This window comes from Diabrotica virgifera, chromosome 3, assembly GCF_917563875.1.
Source record: "Diabrotica virgifera virgifera chromosome 3, PGI_DIABVI_V3a".
NCBI lineage: Eukaryota > Metazoa > Arthropoda > Insecta > Coleoptera > Chrysomelidae > Diabrotica > Diabrotica virgifera.
In genome coordinates, this window is record NC_065445.1 from 35,462,954 (window position 1) to 35,489,769 (window position 26,816).

At 33.4% G+C, this 26,816-nt stretch overlaps 1 protein-coding gene across 1 annotated transcript; it reads right to left on the bottom strand.

Annotated features, from left to right (window-relative positions):
- Positions 1–267: 267 nt before the first annotated feature.
- LOC114345121 (zinc finger protein 569-like) lies at positions 268–25,850 on the bottom strand. The gene is made up of 2 exons (XM_028295948.2): positions 25,500–25,850; positions 268–4,608 (listed from the first exon to the last, which is right to left on the bottom strand). The coding sequence occupies exons 1-2, from the start codon at positions 25,729–25,731 to the stop codon at positions 3,143–3,145; spliced, it is 1,698 nt and encodes a 565-aa protein (XP_028151749.1). The 5' UTR covers positions 25,732–25,850; the 3' UTR covers positions 268–3,142.
- Positions 25,851–26,816: the final 966 nt, after the last annotated feature.

Genomic DNA, 26,816 nt, shown 5'->3' on the forward strand with positions numbered 1-26,816 from the left:
GAGTTTATCATGAGTATTTTTACATCCTGAAGACCGCGTCCCACCATCAAATAATTTGATCAAACTGGTTTGAGCAAACTGAAAGTGACAGTTAGTGACGTCACATCCTGAGTGTTCATTGTGGATAATAATGAAAAATTTTAATTTTAAATAAAGTACAAACAAGTTAGACAACTCAATACAAAAAATTTGATCAAACTAGACTGATAGTGAGAGCACAGATTTTTAGAATTTCAAAAAACTAGGTTGTAATTTTAGGTAGGTGGTACAATAGAACTATGGTTTGTTTTTTAACCAAGAGGAGTGATTCAAATTTACCGCGCTGTATTGCTTGTTTGTAATTGGTCCAACCGCAGGCAAGTTTACTCCACTGTTATAAAATGTTGACACTAATGACATTTATCAAATTTTGACACTAGTGACATTTCATAGGTTAATTAAGTTATATCGGCGATTTTTTTGTTTTCTGTGTTATTCCTTTAATTTTTAGATTGTTAGTCTGCTTTTATATAAAAAGCAGTTGTTTTTGGAACTCTTTAGCGACATATTAATTTAATATAATATTTATGGATTACCGTTGAGGGCCGACTAGATCAACCAAAAAAGAAGATGTATTTGGTTATTATTCTAGTGACTTTCTTGGGTGTGTATCTGTCTTTTAGTTTACTCCTCTTGGTTAAAAAATAAACTATAGTTCTGTCTTTGATGTAGCCCTGTATAGGGATTTTAACAAATATACCTTTTATAAAGGATTTTATGTTTTTGTAATGGTATACAGCCAACTACAGGAAATTTTTCCTCGTGGAAAAAAGAAAAATGTATGTAATTTATTTAACTCAAAATACATTGTACTGCTGTCAGAAAATAGAAAAAAAAATGTTTATTTCACAAATGTTTTATTTCTTTTCGCTTAAATTTAATCACAAACAGCCTCCCACCTACCTCTTAACAGTTTGAACATTTAATTTAAACGAAAAGCAATGTTTATTTGCCAAATAACCATTTTTTCCATTTTCTGACAGCAATAGAATGTATGTTGAGTTAAATAATTTACATACATTCTTCTTTTTGCGTAAATTAATCTAATTCAAAAATTAGTTCTGAAGAACTAGTTAGAACTAGTTCTGTCTTTGATGTAGCCCTGTATAGGGATTTTAACAAATATACCTTTTATAAAGGATTTTATGTTTTCTTTTTTCGTCAATTACTTTAATTCAAAAAATATTTTTTGTTCACCCTGTATAAATAATTATATTAATGTTTATATTACTGAATTGAAAATTGAACAACCTTTCAATTGAGCTACCACACGATCCCTATTCCCATTAAAAAAAAATCATCGATTACGTCATCACGCTCTGATGGATGACGTCACTAGTATCTCATCAGGAGGCACATATGCTGCTCTCTCTGATCCAACCAGGGCAAACCCCGGCGTGCAGTCACGCATTGCAACGAACGAAATGGCATGGATGCCCTAGCGGCAACTGCTAGCAAAAGACTAAGTTTTCAATCTAATAGCACACAAAACAACATCAAAAATGTTGCTCCACATCCTACCAGATTGAAAACAATGGGAACCTTCTTTGGTTACACCTCCCAGGCTTCTAAAATTTGCAAGCCATAACGGATGCTGAGACTTTGGAAGATGAGGGAATTTTACAATTTATAATTCACGTCCCATCTGCTCAGCGCGGTAAAGTTCCAACGAGAATGGTTCCTTTCGTACTCCAATCAGAGTAAACATGTAAATCAGAAATGAATAACCATTTTCAATTTCGTTGCAAAACGAAAATACAGCAGTACCATATTCTAGTCCAATCAGAGAGTGCAGCAAGCACCTCTACCGGTTTCGAAACTTATTAGTCTCTCGTCAGGAGGCACACTTGCTGCTCTCTCTGATCCAACCAAAACAAACGCCGGCGTGCAGCGTGCAGTCCCGGATTGCAACGAACGAAATGGCATAGATGCCCTAGCGGCAACTGCTAGCAAAAAACTAAGTTTTCACTCTAATGGCATATAAAACAACTTAATGTTATTCTACATCCCACCAGACTGAAAACAATGGGAACCTTCTCTGGTTACACCTCCGAGGCTTCTACAATTTGCAAGCCATACGGATGCTGAGACTAAGAAAGATGAGGGAATTTTACAATTTATAATTCAGGTCCCATCTGCTCAGCGCGGTAAAGTTCCAACGAGAATGGTTCCCTTCGTACTCCAATCAGAGTAAACATGTAAATCAAAAATGAATAACCATTTTGAATTTCGTTGCAAAACGAAAATACAGCCGCACCATTGGACTAGAATATAATATTGATCTAATATAATCACACATAATATAATCTCACATATAATACACTTGATCTCACATAATGACTAAGGCCAGTTTTATATTAGGCAACTGGTGACGCCACCAAGTTGCTCCACCAGTGACTCATTACGTCACGGGGCATTTAAGTAAATGAGATCTATTAGACTACGGTAACTGGTTGCGCCACCAGTTGACCACGATATCTTGTATGCTTTAATTTGGTGGAGCCACTAGTTGCGCCACCAGTTACCTAGTCTAATAATGGCCTAACTCTATTAACTTAACTCACAAGAAATGACGCCGAATTGGTGCTTTTTATGGACGTTAAGCGTCGCTTTGGTGGAGTGGGGTTTTTCAGCCAATCAAAATTATGGAAAACTATACGAAATATTTGAAAACAGATTTCTTAACACTCGTAAAGGGCTTAGCAAGCCTAATCCTTAAATGAGTTATGAGAGGCAAAGACGATAACTTTTATCCAAAAAGCTATTAAAGTCTCAAACTTTGCGTGGGAATCACATGTACTAATAGCAACACATGGTTTTCTGAGAAAAACACGAAATCTACAGGCAGTTAAGTCAAAAAATGTGAAGCGATGAAAACTGAATTAAAATCTACACTCAGAAAACTTAAACGTTACACATATACTATAATTAATATAACTTAATTAGAATAAGATTATATAAACATGTAAAAATCTGTGGCAAATGGACTAGTTTCCATGCCAAACATAACCATCATCATCATTAAGAACAGTGTGAGATTACAAATTAAGGGATTAATTTTTGATTGCACATTTCGCTTTTCTCAAAAGTTACATCTTTGGAGTTAACGAGTTTTACTTTTAATCACCTCAATTGTATGATTTTTCCCAGTGTGCAAGCTAAAATGTGTTTTCAAACCACTTCTCTGAGAAAACTCCTTAAAACAAATTTCGCACTTGTAGGGTTTTTCCCCAGTGTGCACTCTCAAATGTGTTTTCAAATGACCGTCCTGGTTAAACTGCTTTAAACAAATCTCGCACTTGTAAGGTGTTTCTCCAGTGTGCACTCTCAAATGTGTTTTTAAACTACAAGCTTGACTAAAGTGCTTTAAACAAATTTCACACTTGTAAGGTTTTTCTCCAGTGTGAACTCTCAGATGGTTTTTCAACTTACTTGAAGAAATAAACTGCTTAAAACAAATTTCACACTTGTGAGGTTTTTCCCCAGTGTGCGTTCTTAAATGTGTTTTCAAACTACTTGTAGTATTAAACTGCCTAAAACAAATCTCACACTTATAGGGTGTTTCTCCAGTGTGCACTCTTAAATGTGTCTTCAAACTACCTGCTACACTAAATTGCTTAAAACAAATTTCACACTTGTATGGTTGTTCCCTGGTGTGCAATCTCAAATGTGTTTTCAAACTATCTGCTACACTAAATTGCTTAAAACAAATTTCGCACTTGAAAGGTTTCTCCCTAGTGTGCACACTCAAATGTCTTTTCAAATTACATGCTTCACTAAATTGCTTAAAACAAATGTTACACTTGTAAGGTTTTTCCCCAGCGTGTACTCTCAAATGTGCTTTCAAACTACCTGCGTCATTAAATTGTTTAGAACAAATTTCACACTTGTATGGCTGTTCTCCTGTGTGCACTCTCAAATGTGTTTTCAAAGTACGAGCTTGACTAAACTGCTTTAAACAAATTTTACACTTGTATGGTTTTTCTCCTGTGTGCACTCGAGAGAAAGTACCTACTTCTCCACTGTGCGTTCTTAAATGAGCTTTCATTGAACCTTTTTGAGAAAATCGTTTAAAACAAATTTTACATTTGTACGGTTTTTCTCCAGTGTGTACTCTCAAATGCATTTTCAATTTAGTTATGTCAATAAACTGTTTAAAACAAATTTCACACTTGTGAGGTTTTTCTCCAGTGTGTGTTTTTAAATGTCTTTTCAGATGATCTTTAGAAACAAAATGTTTTAAACAAATTTCACACTTGTATGGTTTTTCTCCAGTATGTACTCTCAAATGTACTTTCAATTTATGTACGTCCGCAAACTGTTTAAAACAAGATTCACACTTGTGAGGTTTTTCTCCAGTGTGAATTCTTAAGTGTACTTTCAAATTACTTGAACTAACGAACTGCTTTAAACATATTTCACACTTGTAAGATCTTTGTCCAGTCACTACTTCCATATTTTTATTTAATGATTTTCCTTCAGCATGCCCACTGATATTTTTTCTTTCATCACATGGATGTTCAATTAATGTCTCATTACTTTCCATTTTGATTTCTTCTTGGACATAACCTAAAATACATACAAGATTAGTGATGTGGACTGGGAATATTCCCAGTGGGAAGTAATTAAAAAATGGGAATATTCCCTCGGTTATTACCGAGAATCTTTCAAAAAATTGGAAATTTTTTTAGCTGTTTTTTAGGATGTATGTGTCTCGGTGTGATCTGTTCCAACGAAATTGTACTTTTTTATCTGAATATAGGGAGGTACTACAGCATTGTCAATGGTTATTAAAGGTCTGTTTTTAAAGTATCATTCGTATTTGAATCGTCGGTGTGTTAACACGTTTTGTTTTTGTTCTGTTTAGCGGTCGACATACACGAGTGTGTTATTGTTATTTTGTTATTGTTATATTCGTATTTGAATCGTCGGTGTGTTAACACGTTTTGTTCTTGTTCTGTTTAGCGGTCGACATACACGAGTGTGTTATTGTTATTTTGTTATTGTTATTGGAGTGAACGAAACTGTTAAGTTTTGCACCAGCTTTGTTTAATTTATTTTATGTTTTGTTTATCAACGACCCAGTTAAATATTGCAAATTGACCTTGACCATAACTATGGCAAACTACCAATGTGAGAATTGTTTACATGAATTCCCCGAAAATGACAAATATAATAAGCTTCGTTGTTTTGGGGAATGTCAGCGAAATTTCTGCATGCACTGTTCTGGATACAACAAGACCATCACCAAAACTCTCCTGGACCCAAAAAATTCAAATCTAAGATTTTTCTGTAAACTATGTGATTCGCCTAGCCTCAGATATTTAAATGAAAAAATAACAAATCTATCAAAAAATCAGATACCTCACGAGAACTTTAATGCCTTAATTCAACTAACTAAAAAATTGACTGATAATTTGCCCGTTTTCATAGAGACATACGATTTATTAACAAAAAAAGATGGCAAATTGGATTACCTTACAAAAAAAATTGACGAGATCCATAAATTAAATAGCCTGATGAATCCTGAACATCTTTTAAAATCGGTACGGCAAATACAACAAGATATCTTCAATATATCGTCAGTTTTTTTCGGCTGTTCCGATGATACTATTAAGGTTCAAGTTGAAGACTCAAATTCATCTGAGATAAAATTGGGATTACAAAGGCTATCTGAAAACATCAGCGAAATATCTAATCAGATAAGTAATCTTTCCAGCAAACTACCTGCTATACAAACTGAAAAAGAGGTATCTAAAAAAAAAGATAGTGTATGTCACTTCAAGCACCCAAACTGAAGGCCCTCAACATTTCCAAACCTGTCCAGAAAGAAAGTCAAAAGTTTCAGAAGATAAGTGTCATTTTGTTGTTATCAGTAACTTAACCGCGACATAGACCCCTATACAAATAGTACACTACATTAAAGAGAGGCTAAGTATCAAGGATTATATTAGATGTTACGCTCTCCCTAAAGACGCCAACAAAGCAACTGGTTCCTCATTCAAAATAGGCATAAAATCCAAACCATCTATCGACTTATTATTTAATAAGGAAATTTGGCCACCTGGTGTCAACATTAAATGGTCTATAGAATCACCACACTCTGAACCAAAGACTTCATCTGAAGAAAATATGAATCCGAAGTACATCAGAAGCCAGGTTAGCTTGGAAAACCCAATTACCATTCCAAGCAACAACAAAAATGAAGTTGAAGACACCAATATATTTACAGACAAGCAGGCCATTACAATTTGCAAATCTCAAGAGCCTTTCCGTTCCCATATCAATTTTGTTAAGAAAGATACTTTGGAACCATCCATAAATTTGGATCCTTTAACACCACCAAGAGTTATGACTAACTAATAACTCGAACAGTCGATATCTTCTTGCAAGATTAAGGGAACCGGACATCTTAAAGGCAATTAAACTACATCTTGCTTTTCTTCACGATCAGCCTGCTTCTGTATTTTACGACGGATATACCAACACCAGCGTGAAACTCTTTTTGGCTTCCGAAGGACTACCTACTAAGACTGAAGAACTACGAAAAGTTCTTCTAGAATTTAACCATGCCTATGGAATTGGTCCAGCTGAAGTGGAAGCTGATCTTGCCGCTTATAGGTCCTATCTCACTTCGGAAAGAATTATACACCTACAAAAGTCAAGGGAATGTCACCGAAGTTATTATTCCACTGGCTCTCCAAAGCGAAATTTTTAAACAACACGACGTGTTCTGAGGGACTAGAAACCTCAAATTATTTTAGTGATGACAACTTTGGCATGGTTCTGATTAATATTCGTTCTATAAGAAATAAAACTGATGAATTATTTTTGTTTCTGGAGGAATTAGGATTTCCTCCGATAGTTGCGGTTACAGAGCACTGGCTTGAAGTTAACGAGCCTTTTTTTGTAGAAAAATATACCACAATTGCCAGGTATGATCGTCCAAGTTCGGCTCATGGAGGCACCCTGATTCTCTCTAGAAATAATGATTTTTCTCTGGTAACTAAATATGACTTTTTGTAAGTGAATCCTTCTTTGAGTTTTCCTTAGTTTATAATAAAAATCTTAATCTTTACATTATTTGCATTTATAGATCACCTGATTCTACCGTGGAACTATTTTTTCAGAACCTGCTAAATTTGTTAGATGACCTGCCTCATAAAAGTAGAAAAATTATATGCGGTGATTTTAACATTAATTATGCTGCTGCTAGTGCTGCCCAAGTGTCCCTGGCAAAATATTTGAATCGTATGGTCTCTCAATGCACGTTGATTCTCCTACAAGGATTACAAAAACTACAACTACCATAATCGATTATATTGTCTCAGATTTCCCACCCCTTGATGTCTGCTCTACAGTTATTAATGCGGGACTATCTGATCATGAAGCAGTGTATACGAAGTTTAACATCTTCAGCAAACCCTCCTCAAAAACCCGACGTTTAGGTAGGATTTTTTCCGCCCAGAATTTTCGTAAATTCCAAAATTTATGCTTAACTTCTGAGTGGCAATTTCCTTCTATAGACGTGGACTATATTTTCAGTGTTTTTCTAGATAAGCTTCTCCACATCTTCAATAAGGCATTTCCTTTAATTCCTATTAAGCCAAAACATCGGAAACCTTGGGTTACGAAAGGTATTCGCATATCAGCTAAGAATATGCGTTCACTACTATACATCAAGAAATTTACTACCAATGTTGCTGTCACTGAATATATCATGAAGTACAGGACAACATATCTAAAACTTGTCAGGTCAGCTAAAAAAGCCTATTATCAAAATCGTCTGGGAAGCTCTAAAAGTGTTGCAAAAGAGACTTGGTCTATAATAAACGATCTTCGAAATAAAACTCACACAGCTCAATCATTTTCCCTTCCAAATCCTGAAAGTCTAAACGACTACTTCGTTAATGTGAGTAAAAATAAAACATCAACAATTTTGCCGCAACAAGATCCCATTTCCTATCTTCCTAATTCAAGACAGGTCTCGAATTCATTCTTTTTACGACCAGTCGATAACTCTGAACTTATCCAAACAATCAATTGTATCAAAAGCAAATCATCCTGTAGTACTGATGGACTATCTATAAAAATTTTCTCTAATCTCACAGAAAATGTGTTGGAAATCCTCCTCTCACTAATTAATGATCCCTTCGAAAAAGGTAAATTTCCAGAGTGCCTAAAGACAGCCATTATTATTCCTCTTCATAAGGGTGGCGAAAAATCTGATGCCTGCAACTATAGACCTATTGCCTTACTACCGGTAGTCTCCAAAATTATTGAGAGACTCATTAAAACTCGACTTATGTCCTTTATCGTTGATAACAACATTTTATCACAAAATCAGTTCGGCTTTTTAACAAATAAATGTACCACTGATGCCATGTTTTCTGTACTACATGAGGTTTACCAAGCACGTAAACAATAATCTTTATACTGCCACTGTTTTCTGCGACTATGCCAAAGCTTTTGATTGTGTAAATCACGACATCTTGATTACAAAACTAAATTTCTATGGAATTCGAGGTATTTCTTTGAATTGGTTCCAATCCTACTTGAATAATCGGAAACAACTAGTTAGAGCAAATGATACTGACTCTAGTCTCAAAAACATCGTATGTGGAGTACCACAAGGTTCAGTATTGGGTCCTATACTGTTCCTTATCTTTATAAATGACATCACTAATTTAAAAATCAATGGGAAAATTTTTCTTTTTGCTGATGATACCAGTATCACTTGAAGCAACTCAACTATTGCATCTCTTCATGAAACTATAACTTCGGATCTACTGACGATAAAGACCTGGTCTGACTCTAATTTACTCTCTTTTAACGTAAATAAAACAGTAGCATTATCCTATAAAGGAGCGCTTCAACCTTTGCCACTTCATAACAGCCAGATCAGTACCGTTGATTTGTAAAATTTCTTGGTATTCTTTTAGACAGCAACCTCAAATGGTCACTTCATATCGATTCGTTAAGTAAGAAACTCGCCTCAGCTTGCTATGCAATACGATCTGTCTCAAGGGACTCAATTTAGCATCTTCTAAAATAACATATTTTTCGTTGTTCGAGTCTCATCTTCGATATGGTCTTCATTTTTGGGGTTCTAGTACAGCTGCTCAATTTGATGTCATTTTTAGATTGCAAAAAAGAGCAATAAGATATTTGTTTGGCCTCAGAAGATCTACACATTGCAGAAGTTACTTCAGAGATCACGAAATTTTAACACTTCCATCTTTATATATTCTAGAAACGGTTTGTTTAATTCGTAAACACCTTCATGTCTTTCCATCAAGGCCCAATCATCTTTACTCCACCAGAAATTCAATCTTTGATATTTATTTACCGATTCCATCCACTGAGTTAGTAAAGAAATCAATATTATATTCCGCAAAGAAACTGTACAATCATCTTCCGTTACAACTTAAATCTGCAACATCTTTCCCTAAGTTCCGAAAAATGACAAAAGCCTATCTATCCAAAAGACCATATTATTCAATAGAAGAATTTCTTAATGAATAACTAAGAAAATTGGGTTCCATGCGCAGTAGCATAAACTTGTCAGTTCCTTATGTTGTACCTATTTTATTTTATTTGTTGTATGTTCAATTTGCAATTTATATATATTTTGCAATAAATTGTTTTTGTCTTGGCTTTTATATCTTATACTGTACATTATTGACGATTTATCTAATTTTAGTAAATTGTAGTTGTTATTTGTTATTTATATTATGTTTTTCTTTTGACTGTATGTAAGCTTTGTCCATAAAATTGTAAAAATTTTCAGTGATAATAAAGCATATTTCTATTCTATTCTATAAATCTCGAGTCTTTTGCCTTAAATGTACATTATGTTTAAAGTGTTGGCATCCGAACAAATAGGCAATAAACTTAACAAAAATTAATACATTTCTACAAATAAATTTACTAAATTAGGTCAATTCTATTTTGTTTCGTAAGAATCATTATATATTGTATTACTTAGTTAATCGGTATTCAAAGAAGTTTAATTTACTGATAAAAAGACTTTATTAACATCTTACTGAAAATCTTAAAACTCATTCCCACATGATTTAATTTGTTATCATAAGTACTATGATGCTACATGATACTGCTAGTGCAACTGCAAAGGGAATTTTCATAACCTAAAGGTAACGTCCTTCCCCCTCTCTCTCTCTCACCCTGTTTGCATCACCGGAGACTGCTAGTCTCTGTCAGCCATTTTGTTATGGATTGGTTCAGTGTTCAGTTCTAGTTGAGGAATGGTTGCTAGTGTTGCTACGTAACCTCTATTTTGAGGCAGTTTGTTATCATGGAAGATTAAAAGTTATATCTTATACCTTCTTCTTCTTATATTAGGTTTCTTGGCCTGTCTTTTGAGCTTGTATTCCTAGCTGTGATGTTGACTGCCAGCTATCTCGCCACCTTTTAAAGGTCCTTCCTATTGGTTTCTTTCCTGTTGGCTTCGAATCCCTGGCTATACGGGCTATTCTCTCGCTGTCCATTCTCGTCACATGCCGATTCCACTCTTGTCGTCTCTGTCTTCCCTACCGTACTATATCTTGTATGTTACAGAGATCTCTTATTCTGTCGTTCGGTATTCTGTCTCTTAGTGTTTTCCCAGTTATTGACCTCAACGTTCTCATTTCTGATGTTCTCAGTATCCTCTTGGTTTCTGCTGTGTCACATCTTGTTTCTATCGCGTACGTCATGATCGGTCTTACACATGAAGTGTATATGAGTACTTTCTCTTCCAGCCTCATATCTTTTTTTCTCCAGATGACATCCGTCAGATATCCTGACACATAACTGGCTTTATTTGCTTGAAGAAATTGATCTAACCCTGACTAAACCTGGTCCAAGTTCAGCATCAACAGATTCCAATATGGGACCACCAAAATCTTGACCAAGTCCAAAGACGAGGTTGTGCAAGATGAAAGCCATGCGGATTTGGGTGGGCCGAAAAACATTTTCGGCCCATTTTTTTTTTTATTTTGTGTTGCTATACCGCAGAAAAGTTGCTACTAGGATAGAATTTAAAATAACAAAAATAATTTTTGAAATTGGTTGATATCTTCCGGTCGCGCATTGGTCGTAAAGTTTAAAAAAATTGGTTGTTTTTGAAATTTTTTTAAAAACTCAAAATATTTTATCCAATTTTTTATTGAAGACTTGTGCCTGGAACATGAAAAGTAGGGCCGTTAAATTGGTTTTATGTTATCAAAAGCGTTATTTTTTAACAACGTTGAAAGCGTAAAAAACGATATTTTTTAACATTTAATGGACGATGCGCGACCGAAATATGTCAATATGTATATCTTTTTTTTTTCTTTGCTTTATTTTAATCTTGACCCCTCAAGGAAAAATATACGCGGTATAGCAAAACGGGATAAAATATTTTTGTGTTTTTAAAAAAATTTCAAAAACAACTAATTTTTTTAAATTTTACGACTAATGAGCGACTGGCAAATATCAACCAATTTGAAAAATTCTTTTTGTAATTTAAACCTCTATCCTAGTAGCAACTTCTCTGCGGAAAAGCAACACGAAATAAAAAAAATGTTTTTTTCGGCCCACCCTAATGAGGATTGTGAAGAAGAAAAAGAAGATGATAATGATGATGACGACGACGAATATCAAATGTTGTAAATGACAGTGAGAGTGAATAGACTCCGATTTTAAGTCACTATTATAGGCTTTTCGTTCTTTTATACCAGTAATTTTTATTTATGTATAAGTTTTTTCCACTAATTGTATGAATCCAACAACAAGTTTCCATTTAATTTAATAAATCAGCGGCGCACCTAGAATTTTCCTCTGGGGGTGTTGGCTTGGGCACCGAACTACTATTCTTTAAACATTAAATCTACATGCTCTAGGAGAGGTTTTAACCTCCAAAACCCCCTCGGTGCGCCACTGTAATAAATAATTATTTTTAAATCAGTTTCCGTGTAAATTATAAATTCCTAAAAAATTCCTAAAAATTCCCGGGAAGATATGAATTTGGGAATATTCCCTCGAGAATAAATTTCCGGGAATTTTACATCACTACACAAGATATAAAATAAAAATTCGAGCATAAGAGTTTAATGTAAAAACAGATAAATGCAATAACCGAATAAAAGCCTCATAAAACTAAAGACATCATAACTGTAGTAAATGATACAGTAACAACAGTAGTAGACAAAATTTCATTAACCCACATATAGTAATAATAATAACCCACGTAGAAATGGACAGAATAGCATTTTTCAGTAATAGGTTGGAAATAAACCTATTACAAACAAATATCTATTCCAGAAACCTAATGCGAGTTTCTGATTCCGACGTGAAAAGACGATAATATCGATCGCGGTAGCTTGTTCCTAGTTGTGCCACTGTTGTTTTGCGTTGGATCGAATTCAACCAATCAAACTAGAGGCTACCTATAATTTTGTATTTTTAATTTAGAGGATGTATTTACATAATTTGAATTTTAAATATATTTTATATTTCTTACTATGTTTTTCCTACAATTCGTAAATCTATATAACAACTATAAAACAAATTTTTCTTATATGCAATTATGGGGTTTTTAAATTAAAGTCGAGGTTTATTCAGAAATCGTTTATGCAAATGAAAAATGAAGACACTAAGTTATCACAGAAGATAAGATCAATTAGATTATAGTCATATAAATAAAAAGAAAATGCGAAGGAGTCAAAATTTTAAGTTTTTTTTTCTTTTCTTATTGGCTTTGGATTGCTCGATCCATTCAGCCATGATAGATAATAAATTACTGTTTGGTACAATATTCCTAATATAATAACATTACGTACATGTGCGTACATACATACATAGGTAGATACTTGAAATAAATAAAAAGCAAAAAAATACAAAAATGGAAGTGGAAACCAGAAATTCATTGTATTTTAATTTTGAACATAGATATTTTTTTCCTATTTCCTTCGGCGGAAATTTTCCTGGGAAAATTCAGGTTTTCCAAACAAAATCTTTAAGTGTCTTGAAGATATGATCATTTGTATGTACAAAGAGGACAGGAATAAAAAGGTAATGGTTCAAAGATTGAAATCCTGTTTATAACTTTGTCGCAAATGCCGGTCAAATTTGACCGGTTATACCTAGAACCATTCCTCGCAATTCAATTTATTTTCTTCGAAAAGGGCACAGAAGCCGTGCCCTTTTCAACAGCGTTAACTTAATTTAATTTAATATTTTCTGAGGGACTATTTATTTATAAGCCAAAAATTGTTTCTTTATAACATTCCTGAGACCTCTCAAATAGTCCAATTTCAATTCTGTAAAGTACGTTGAATAGGTATAGTGCTTTTTTTATACAAAAATCATAGTTATTCTGGTGTATCATAATCTTTCTGGTTATTATTTCGACCAAAATTTTTTAATTAACATTTTAGTTATTGCTAAGCTATTGGTTAGATTGTCGTCAGTCTCATGATATACAGAGAGGGGCTAAATTATGGAATAAATTCATTTCCTCTAAAATGGACGATTTTAGAGAAAAATCCCGAAACATGTCGATTGTTATTTTTAAATTAAATTTTTTGGCATATATTTCAAACTAGTGACGTCATCCATCCGAGCGTGATGACGTAATCGATTATTTTTTAAATAGGAATAGGGGTCGTGTGGTAGCTCATTTAAAAAGGCGTTCAATCCTCTATTTACTATTATACAGGGTGTCCCGAAAAGATTGGTCATAAATTATACCACACATTCTGGAGTCAAAAATAGTTCGATTGAACCTAACTTACCTTAGTACAAATGTGCCCATAAAAAAAGTTATAGCCCTTTGAAGTTACGAAATGAAAATCGATTTTTTTTAATATATCGAAAACTATTAAAGATTTTTTATCGAAAATGGACATGTACCATTCTTATGGCAGGATCATCTTAAAACAAAATTATAGTAGGATTTGTGTATCCCATAAAAAATTTATGGGGGTTTTGATCCCTTAAACCCCCCAAACTTTTGTGTGCGTTCCAATTGATTCATTATTGTGGTGCCATTAGTTAAATACAACGTTTTTAAAACTTTTTTACCTCCTAGTATTTTTTAGATAATTTTATCGAGATGCGGCTTCTTTTTAAATATATTTACATAAAAAATTCTATGGGGGTTTTGTTCCTTTAAACCCCCCAAATGTTTGTGTACGTTCCAATTAAACTATTATTGTGGTACCATTAGGTAAACACAGTGTTTTTAAAACTTTTTTGCCTTTTAGGCCTTTTTTGATAAGTCACCTATTATCGAGATGTGGCTTCTTCTTCAAAATATACCTAAGAATGTAAATTATAAATAAATTTTCAGATTATTAACAGGTATATCATAGGTCCTTAACCATATACAAATATGTGGTGGATTCGACAAATATTCAAAATATCTCGATAAACACTGGCTTATCAAAAAAGTACTAAGAGGCAAAAAAGTTTTAAAAACATTGTGTCTAACTAATGGTGCCACAATAATAATTTAATTGGAACGTACACAAAAGTTTGGGGGGTTTAAGGGAGCAAAACCCCCATAAAAATTTTATGGGGTACACAAATTTTACTTTAATTTTTATTTAAGATGCTGCTGCCGTAAGAATGCCACATCTCCATTTTCAATGAAAAATCTCTACGAGTTTTCGATATATGAAAAAAAATTTATTTTCATTTTGTAACTTCAAAGGGCTGTAACTTTTTTTTGTGTGCACTATTGTATATAGGTAAGTGAGGTTCAATCAACCTATTTTTGACCCCAGAATCTGTGGTATAATTTATGACCAATATTTTCGGGACACCCTGTATACATTAATATCATTATGTATACAGGGTGGTCAAACAAAAAGTTTTTGAATTAAATTAATTGACGCAAAAAGAAGAATGTATATAATTTATTTAACTCAAGATACATTCTATTGCTGTCAGAAAATAGAAAAAAATGTTTATTTGGCAAATAAACATTGCTTTTAGCTTAAATTAAATGTTCAAACTGCCAATAGGTAGGAGGGAGGCTGTTTGTGATTTAATTTAAGCGAAAAGAAATATTTATTTGTGAAATTAACCTTTTTTTTCTATTTTCTGACAGCAGTACAATGTATTTTGATTTAAATAAATTACCTTTTTGCGCCAATTAATTTAATTCAAAAATTATTTTTTAGCAACCCTGTATAAATAATGAGATTAATGTTTATATTACTGAATAGAGAATTGAACGCCCTTTCAAATTACCTATCACACGACCCCTATTCCCATTATAAAAAATTATCGTTACGTCATCACGCTCAGATGGATGACGTCACTAGTATGAAATATATGCCAAAAAATTGTAATTTAAAAATAAAAATCGACCTATTTAGGGATTTTGATCCAAAATCGTCCATTTTAGAGAAAATGAATTTATTCCATAATTTAGCCCCTCTGTATAATCTACTTTAAAAAATCTTTCATGTCATCATTTTATTTAATTATTGATAAATAATTACTTCCCTAAAATTTTAATTGAAAATTGCAGATTTTTTGAAATTGGGAAAAGTCGGATTTTCTGAGTAAAATTTTTGTTGAAGGAAATCGGAAAAAAATAACTTTGTGCAGAACTAAATTACGGTGAATTTTTATTTGAGTGTTTTTGGCTTGAAGGAAAAATCTTAGGAGTAATTGAAAAATAATCTACAGAGCACTAATTAAAGAAAAAAAAGAAGATTTAGGAGTGCTAATTTGTTTATAAATAAAATAACACACTTTCTGCGGACTTGTCATACCCCATATTACTAATATGCAATCTTAAGATTTGATTTTAGCAATAAAATAGCTGGTAAATAACTTTTCCCAAAAATGGCATTTTTTCGATAATTTTCCCAGACTATCAACAAATGTTGCAGTGGTATAAACCGGAGCGCCAACCCAAATTCTGAGCAGTGGCAAAATGACAACGTTAATATCCCTAGTTGTAACTAATATCGAAATGAATAAGAATCGCTATAAATTGCGACCGTCATGGCGGCGTCGAAATTCTATAGCGACCTCGAAATGAATTAGAATCAGGCCCGTCTGATATCGTTTCTTGTATCTGTGTATGACACTATGAATTTTTTTGACATATCAGAAACGATACAAGAATATGCAGTGTCATACAGCCTTCAGAGCAAAAGGCTCAATAGGTAAAACATGTTTTAAAAGTTTTAAATGTCAACTATATCCGTCATAATTCTTTTGAATCCATCAGATGTGAGAAGTTGAAATCGAAGCAAACGCCGCCGATGTGTTCTCTATGGTACCTATTCCGAGAGATCAGTTCAAGTTTCATTGCAAATCTCTTGCCCGGTCGTTCCGGAAAGTGTACTCAACTAATACGACCAGCGCTGGAATCGAAACCGATGCCGTCAAAGTTTTGTCACTGCTGCGTGGAATAGACGGTTGAAGTTGAAACCTATTCCTATATACACGCTCCAGTTCCATCATGCCATCCCTAAGCCACAGTAGTCACATCAGTCGGCAATCCTTAACCCATTAACGCCCAAATTAATTTTTTTAAAATTGTTGGGTAATTTTTATATATCTTAAAGATGTTGGTTTAAAACTGACTAAAAATAAGTTTTTTTTTGTAAATTCATTTTATTGCAAAAATTAAAACTAAAATTACGTGTTGGTAAATAACAATTACAACATGTTCTATTATTTATTTTGAATGAAGTGCTGCAAAACAATTAAACATAATCCCACGTTACATTTTTGGCACATTGTTTGGCCTAAAGATTTACAATCTCTAACTGCACATCGTATTCTTCGGCAAGAAACTCTTATATGAAATGATCTATAGCATCAAACCGTACATCTGGAAAAATATTCTTGTTAAGAGCAGTTCTTCTAGCTCCTTTTGGAGCGGTACCTTACTTGCTCAAATAAACTTGTACGATTTCTCGTCTAAAATCTAGATTTGTTACGACTTTTTTTCTGTATAAAAAACCATGCGTTCTGTATAGCTACGTCTATAAGCCATCTATAGTTCGGTAAGAAGCTACTCCTTGGTCTATAGGATCAGTTCCCCCATATTATTATTATAGGCTTCAATTCATTGAGGACGAGGCAGCAATATGTTTCTTCTTTACTTTCTGAGAATATTTCCGAACCTGTCGTAATGGTTGGACACCAGCATTTGTAGAATACCTTGTCGCTACTGAGTTAGTCATCCAACGAATTTTAGAATACTTTTATTTTTTTCAATCACTTGTTCATACTTTCCTCGATAATTTTTTTTAACAAATTTTTGCTAGTCAAAGTACATGATCGGGATATATGATTTTCACGTATCGTGCCTACCGCTCCATATCCTAGATTACGGAGGAAGGAAAACAAGTTTAGGCCGGTTAACGAGTTATTTGTATGTAAAAAATGGTAAATTCGGGTTCTTTCAGTTCTTGTAACATAAGAATCAATGGTGTTGACGCTTTGGCAAACAATTTCTCCTAAACGCCCACGGATACCATATGGTATCACCAGTGGCGACGCGTGACTTTTTCTAAAGTGTTACCAAACCAGATGTAAAAAAATCTTATTTAAAAAAAATTATTTTGAACCTCCCAAATATAAGTTTTTGTTTTCAATCCTGTGGGATAAAATTAAACAAATCACTATTCCCAAATTATATGTATGTAATTATGTATATGTAACAGATATAACAATAAATAAACAAACTAAACATATTACTATTACTATTACATATTACTATTACTACCATAAAATTAACATAAAAAATGAACAAGTATAAAAAGAATAGATTTTGAAAACTATTGTTTATATTTTAATTCTTCCATTTTCAATAATATCATTTTTTTTCTTCAAAATTATATATAAAAAAAATATACAAGGAGAATAACTTTTCAAGTAGTTGATCAATTACGCAATACGTAGCAACACTCTTCCATGTTTAAATGCACGCACACTGTAATCTGTAATAGGTACTAAACTAACGTTACCAATCCTCAAAATGGTGACAATACTGATATACACACTATACACAGCGTGCCCGCGCGCAGTCTCTAACAGAGCCGTCGCTCCTTCAAAATTTTTAGAAATGAGCTAGTCCCGAGCGACAGCGAGGTTTCTCCTGCGTTACCACTGCCAGTATTGGTAACAGCATATAATAAAGTGCAATGGATTCACATATCTCGCCAATATTTTCGTGCGTCTAGTTGGCTATTTACTGAATTAGGTACTATTAACAAATATTTCTGTTGGTAAAAAATATAAATGGAATTATTTCATAACAGTCATAAAATTTTTATTGCAAGATTTTTAACTGTTACCACTGGTAACAGTGGTTACATGGACTCTTCGCCAGTGGGTATCACGATAATTTAGGGCTTCATATCAAAAGCAAATTAAAATTTATTCAAAATATTTATGCTCAAAACAAATATTTGATCTATTTAAATTAGCGTCTGTATCAAACTTTTACTAAAATATGCAATATACTACTGCGAAAATATACTTGTGCGCCTCGAATATCCATAATTTCGACTGAAAATAAAAACTGTCTAGGAAAAACAATTGCACAGCAATAAAACATAGAGCAATCGGCTTACAAATGAGATAGAATGAAAGTCTGTCATGTCTGCTAACCTTGAAACAGAAAATATTCGAATTCCCACTAAAACAATTCCAGTGGAGCCTCAATAATATTGAGAGGGATTTTGATACCATATGGTATCCGTGGGCGCTAATGGGTTAAGTGCCACGTGCCGTTACTTGTGCACTTTCAAATGTGTTTTCAAAGTAATCCTCTGAGAAAATTGCTTAAGACAAATTTCGCACTTGTAAGGTTTTACTCCAGTATGAATTCTCAAATGTGTTTTGAAACTACAAGCTTGACTAAACTGCTTAAAACAAATTTCACACTTGTATGGTTTTTCTCCAGTGTGCACTCTAAAATGTATTTTCAAATTAGTTGTTTTACTAAATTGCTTAAAACAAATTTCACACTTGTGAGGTTTTTCTCCAGTGTGCGTTCTCAAGTGTATTTTCAACTGACCTGTAGTGGCAAACTGCTTAAAACAAATTTGGCACTTGTAAGGTTTTTCTCCAGTGTGAATTCTCAGATGGTTTTTCAACTTACTTGAAGAAATAAACTGCTTAAAACAAATTTCACACTTATAAGGTTTTTCCCCAGTGTGCAGTCTCAAATGTATTTTCAAACTACTTGCAGTGTTAAACTGCTTAAAACAAATCTCACACTTATAAGGTGTTTCTCCAGTGTGCACTCTTAAATGTTTTTTCAAACTACTTGCCACACTAAATTGCTTAAAACAAATTTCACACTTATAAGGTTGTTCCCCAGTGTGCACTCTCAAATGTGTTTTCAATTTACTTGTGCTAATAAACTGTTTAAAACAAATTTCACACTTGTATGATTTTTCTTCTGTGTACACTGGAGACGAAGTACCTGCTTCTCTAGTGTGCGTTCTTAAATGGGTTTTCATTGAACAGTTTTGAGAAAATCGTTTAAAACAAATTTCACACTTGTACGGTTTTTCTCCAGTGTGTACTCTCAAATGTATTTTCAATTTATGTACTTCTCCAAACTGTTTAAAACAAATTTCACACTGATAAGGTTTTCTTCCAGTGTGTATTTTTAAATGTCTTTTCAGACGATCTTTAGTAACAAAATGTTTTAAACAAATTTCACACTTGTTAGGTCTTTGTCCTGTCGCCACTTCCATATTTTTATTTAATGTTTTTCCTTCAGCCTGTCCACTGATATTATATCCTTCGTCAAATGTATGTTCAATTAATGTCTCATTAATTTCTATTTTGATGTCTTCTTGGAAATAACTAAAATACACACAAGATATAAAATAAAAATTCGAGTGCAAGAGAATTTAATGTAAAAACAGAGAAATGTAATGAGTCTTATCAGAGCAGACAACGAGTAAACACGTTAAATTTTAATTATCCGCTTACTGTTTTTTGCAAAAGTTAAAAACGCGTTTTACTATCGTTTAGTTCAAATTACACAAATACCCATTATCTCTCAAATATTATATTACACACATTTTTATTGTTGAAATGTTTGTTTGATAAAATATCGGGGTTCCACTGTATCATTTTAGGTTCTACTGTCCCTCTTTATACTGTGACACTGTGCTTGCCTTGCATGTTGGTGAGTATTCATATTACAATCTATGAAAATTAATAAATTGAAAAATACAGATATAATTCTGAATGATCAACTCGAGACAAACAGCTCCCCACTCCTCAACCTCTTCAGTTAAAGACTTTAAAAAGGCAAACACATAGTAAACTAAATCACTTGAGAAAGGCATTTTGCCGAAACAGCTGTAGTCACATAGTTGTAATAAATTTTGTGGACGTATAGAAAACAAATGTTTTCAGTGTTTTATTGTTAGATTTTTAAAATCGATTTACTGTTTAAGAAAATTGTAAATTACTATGACTCCTAGTTATAGAACATCCATATACCAATCGAAGGAGGAACCTTTGTTTAGTATAATAATTTGTTAATATGTATACGGTGTTCTATGTAAAATAAGCATCATGACACATTGAATAATCCAATAATGAAACTGTAAACTTTGAACACCCTGTAAATAAATGGGTAATAATCAATCATGGAATACATTAATTATAAGATACATTAATTATAAGATAAGATTTATTATAAGATAATTTAGCAAATCTTCCTGTAGTACTGATGGTCTATCGATAACAATTTTTTCTAATCTTCCAGAAAATGTGTTAGAAGTCCTCATCTCACTAATTAATGATTCTTTTGAGAAAGGTAAATTTCCAGAGTGTCTGAAGACAGCCATCATTATTCCTCTTCATAAGGGTGGTGAAATATCTAATACCTGCAATTATAGACCTATTGCACTACTACCGGTACTCTCCAAAATTACTGAGGGACTCATAAAAGCCCGACTTATGTCCTTTCTAGTTGAAAACAACATTTTATCACAAAATTAGTTCAGCTTTTTAAATAATAAATGCACCACTGATGTCATGTTTTCTGTACTACATGAGGTTTATCAAGAACTGAACAATAATCTTCACACTGCCACCGTTTTTTGTGACTACGCCAAAGCTTTTGATTGTGTAAATCACAACATTTTGATAAAAAAACTAAATTTCTACGGAATTCGAGGCATTTCTTTAGATTGGTTTCAATCTTACTTGGATGATAGGAAACAACTGGTTAGAGCAAATGATACAGACTCTAGTCTCAAAAACATTGTATGTGGGGTACCTTAAGGTTCAGTATTGGGTTCTCTACTTTTCCTTATCTTTATTAATGACATCACTAATTTAAAAATCGATGGAAAAATCTTTCTTTTTGCTGATGATACCAGTATCACTTGGAGCAACTCAAATATTGCAACTCTTCATGCTACTATAACTTCTGATATACTTATAATAAAAACCTGGTCTGACTCAAATTTACTCTCGTTTAACGTAGATAAAACAATAGCATTGTCTTATAAAGGCAGTGGCGGCTCGTCAGAGGAGGCAAGGGAGGCTCAGCCTCCCCATAAATTTTTTACACACTCTATACTGTTTTGTTTATCATGAATCGCGAAAACAACAATTACTCTCACTATTATACAACGTGTAAATTCCATATTATTCCATCACTAATTATCCATATGTACGGAGCATTAGCATTAGAACGCATGATCGCGTCTCAGTTTTATTACATATTATTGTAGGCAGGACCCTGGGTTATCCCGAGATGCACGAACGGAGCCGAGAAGCCCAGCTTTCTCCATTGCTAATGCTCCGTGCAGCGCAGCAGGCGTTTAAGGAGACCCGGTCTCCTAACAGTGGCATCTACGGCGCCATCACACGCTGCCCGGAGATATACCAAGGGAGGCAGTGTAGCTTCTCAGCTCCGTTGGGTGGTTGGGTGCGTCTCGGGACAACGAATTTTAGGGTCCTGACTAAAAATAATGAAAAATCTAAAAGTGCGAATTTTGTTATGAAATTTGGTATGTGGGGTTATAATCATATTTGGAACAACTTGCTCAAATAACTTTTTCCGATATCTCTAACTCAAAGCAAAATATCGGTAATTTATCGTGTTTTTGAATTCGCAGTAGGCCGCGTTTAGAATTAAAAAAATTCAGTTGAGTATCTTAAAAAATTTGAAGCTTCATTATGTATGGACTGCAAAACTTCAAATCTGTATTTATTTTGATATGCATAGGTATCTATTTACAAATAGATGGAATTGTTAACAAATAAACGACACAAACTTTGGTATTAAACTTTTACTATTAGACTAACTATTTTTAAAATGATGATATCATGAAATTATGAATTAGGATGATATTATGAAATGTAAATAAAAAATGGTCAAAAGATGGGGCCTTAAATTACATTTTTTGGGGCATTTTTTTGCTAGTGCAAATTTGTCTAGATATTTTACAGTTAGGTATAGCCTCCCCTATTGTAAAAATCACGAGCCGCCACTGTATAAAGGAGCTCTTCAACCCTTACCTCTTAATAACAGCCAGATCAGTACCATTGATTCTGTAAAATTTCTTTTTATTTTTTTAGACAGCAACCTTAAATGGTCCCTCCATATCGATTTGTTAGGGAAGAAACTCTCTTCAGCTTGCTATGCTATAAGATCTGTTTCAAATGAACTCAATTTAGCATCTTCCAAAATAACATATTTTTCTTTGTTCGAGTCACATCTTCGTTATGGTCTTCCTTTTTGGGGTTCTGGTACAGCTGCCCAATTCGATGTTATTTTCAAATTACGAAAAAGAGCAATAAGATATCTGTTTGGCCTCAGAAGAACAACACATTGCAGAAGTTACTTCAAAGATCATTGTCACAGGACAATCTATACTCCATCTAATTTACTTACCGTTGCACGTCATCCGCGTCATAGCCCGTGACTTCACATGATACCAACACGAAATATTTAGGCGGTAGGTGTGTTCTTTTTTAGAATCACTTTGCCGAGTACACTGGCATTACAACCACTAGACATATTTTATTATATACGTGTAGAAATAATATTTAAAGATTTCTATTAATGTCAACTTAAAGAAATACACAATAATATGTTTCATTTAATTTGTATAAATTGATTATAAAGCATTTTTATGAAGCATATTTGTTCGGAATACACTGTAACTATAATCGAACACAGTGATATTTTGGCATAAATTGGTAACATTTATTTGACAGTTGCGCTGATGACACTTCATATTTGTTTATATTCTTTACTATAAGTATTTGTTTCATTATATTTACTGTTTTTATTATATACTTTAACGTAAGATTATAACTTAATTCTTGTTTTCTATTTCTAAAGTTTTTATTTATTTACATTGAATATTAATTTGTTTTGCTGTATAATCCACTTCCGCATAAATTGTGTGATGTATTTGATTTAAAATGAATTCAAGAATTTTTTGTAATTGGGCAACAATGTCAACTTAGATCTCTAACGTAGATAATGACGTGCAACGGTAAGTAAATTAGATGGACTGTATGTTAATTTGGCTATAAAATTTTTCAGGAAGCACTGTCTTTGCGTTTGAGAAGACTGTAGAAAAGTGATTAGCAAATAAGTCAACAATTTGTTGGCTATTGGTAGCAACTGAATTATTTAGAACCATGTTTTTGGAATATTACTTGATGTTCATATATGTCATAAATATAATATTATATTTTGACAGGTCGTTAATGACCCGTTGGGCACATGACACATCATAATGAGAAAATGTTTTTTTAGTAAGACACCATTTTCTACCGCCGAAATCCTGGAGGAAATAGTAAAAATTGAGAATAGTGAGACTACCGGATGATACCTATATCTCTGATGTTTGAGATAAATGGCTTAAGTCAGAATTTCACAACAAAAAAGGTTTGATGCCTTATGGACCAAAGAAATTGGCTCTTTTTATTGGCACATATGGTTTAAGTCTACAACTGTTGTATCAACATGTTATCTAATAAGAATGAAACTGACCCAATCCAAAAAGCCAGCGGATATTCAGCAAAAAAATTTATGGGCAGAGTCGACTTGATGGACAACATTTTGAAGTACAGAATAAAAATGGGTTGAAAAAAATGGTACTTTCCAATAAGGATATGGGTGCTGGATGTTGGTGTAACTAATGCTTGGAGACTAGCACGACAGTTTAGAAATAAAAAAGAAAACTTAGAATTTAGATGACATATAGTTCGTACATTATTGTCTAATTATGGAAAGTCGTTCTATCCGTTTTTCTGGACCTCTAAATATTGCAATAATTCCTGCTCCATCCCCATCAACACAGCATTTATTTATTACTGGTGCTCAAAGAAGAAGATGTCGTGTGTGTCCAAATAAAACTAAAAAAGCATGCGATAAATGTGAACCACTCTACGATAAATTCTTCAAAAATTATTATACAAACTATTTTAGGCCTTATGTACAGAGCGACAAGCGAGAGGTGGCGGCTGACCTTGTATTCTGCATTTGTGGCTGTGTATTTTCGCTCAAGGTCACGCGCCAGCACTGGCTTGTCAACTAATAATATAATTAAACAATGCCAGCTTCATTGTTTTAAAATCAAAATGTAATTGAATAGAAGTTATTATTTTTATTTTGTACCCCTATGTGCCCAATGGGTTAACGACCAAGATGTTTTTCGAAAATCAATTTTTTAAAATGTTTTTTAGTAATTTTTCAATGAATTTTAGGGTATTTTATTACATTCTTGAGAAAATCATTGATATATTTGACAAAAATAGTTGTGGGCATAAACGGGTTAAGAAGATCCGTTTAAACCGAAAAATTCAAATGTATAATCCGAAATGGGTTTGGTCCCAATTATTTCAGATTACTGGGACTCCACTGTATAAAGGTCACTGCATATTATCACGCATGTAGCCTTTAAGTTTCTGAAAAATATGAAGGGTCTGGAAGAAGAATGATGAATGTCTATCTGCAAGCATTTTCGGTAAAATGAGAAATAAAGTTACATAATAATGAATATTATTCATTGTTTTTAACCCTTGCTTGTTTCTAATCTTGTGAGGTGATTTTAAGATGGTTATCGTTTTTATTTCCCCTTGGCCATTCACAGGTTGATAGTACTCTTTCTAATCTAACATATTGCACAAAAATTGCAAAATGACCAAAAATTTACATTCATCGTTTTTCCCTCTGACCCTTCATATGATTAAGCTGGTTTTAAATATGAATAATTCACACTATCTGGAACGTATCCTATCAGACACCTTTCAGTAAAATCAGGTTACAAAGCATGATAATATGCAGCGACCTTTAACAGTTATGATGTTTTGAAAATTGCCACCCAAAATATGTTTACCCTTTGTAAATCGATCTTTTTCTGTTACTCCTCCTATTTAAAAAAAAAAACGAACAGGGATTTTACACTTTGGAACTGGTGTATTGTATCCATATAATTACTTACCTTCTTCATTTGTGGTGTGTTTTTCTTCAAATGGTGTAAATTTATATTCATCTTGTTCTACTTCAGTTTTTACGGAGGACACATTTAACTCTAAACAATCATCTTCATTTACACTTTCTCTCTTAGGTTCTTCCTTTATTTCAATTTTGAAGACATCCAAAGGACCACCAGAAGCCTCAGAATCTGCTTCTATTTTATAAGTTGTCTCACTAGCCTCTTGCTTCATTTCCATATTAAATTCAATTTTATTAACAAATTTCAGTTGTAAATTTACACAACAAAGAATCACTTTATATTCGTTCCATCCTTGTGTTGTTGTTGTGTTGTTTACTTGTACTTGCTTGTTGCTTGTACAAGTTGTACTACTTGCAGCGTTGCCAGACCCAAAAAATTTATTTCCCCAAATTGTGTTTTAAAAGTTGCCAGATTTTCAACAGAATTCCCCAGATTTATAAGGTTTTTTCCAACTCGATACAAAACCGTTCTTAAATCGTTGCGCGCATGCGCAATGACGAAAATTTATGCGCAGTTACACATTTTTCGTTACTGCGCATACTCGTAACTGTTAAAGAACGGTTTTGTTTGGGGAACCCCAGGAAATATCATTGTTCGCGCTAGTCACAATTCACCAAACTGTATTGAGAGTGGCCTATATGTGGAATCAGTCACCACGATCTTGTCGTTGTAAAACATTTAATATTCACATAATTACTGGACTTTCTAAAATAACTATCTTTTACTAAATTTAATAACATATTTTAGCCAGTTTGATTGGGATTGGGAAAGTAGGATTGCACCAAGGCTCGGTGCTTAGTCCTTATTTATTTTCATTAGTTTTGGACCAGATAACAGCGAAACTACAGGTTAGTATTCCATGGTGCCTAATGTATGCTGATGATGTAGTGTTAATAGGAAATAGTGAAAGAGACTTGGAAAAAAACTGGAACAGTGAAGACAAGCTCTGGAGGAAAAAGGTTTAAAACTTAGTAGGACAAAAACAGAGTATTTGGAATGTTCATTTAAAGATGGAGTTACTACAAATAAAATGGTATCTTTGGATGGTGAAATGATTGTGAGCAGCAATAGTTTTAAGTACATAGGATCGGTATTACAGAGTAATGGAGAAATAGATGGAGATGCATGCAGTAGAATTAGGGCTGGGTGGATGAAGTGGAAAGAAGCGAGTGGTGTGTTGTGTGACAGAAAAATTCCAATGAAGCTGAAGGGAAAATTCTATAAAACAGCCATAAGACCGGCTATGATGCACGGAACTGAATGTTGGGCAGTGAAAAAGAAAGAGGAACAACGAATGCATGT

Excerpts from the sequence above, each read along its gene's own strand:
- LOC114345121 (XM_028295948.2), bottom strand. The coding sequence starts at position 25,731 with ATGGAAATGAAGCAAGAGGCTAGTGAGACAACTTATAAAATAGAAGCA. Across the intron at positions 4,609-25,499 it reads ACACACCACAAATGAAGAAG|GTTATGTCCAAGAAGAAATC; the intron begins GTAAGTAATTAT and ends TATGTATTTTAG.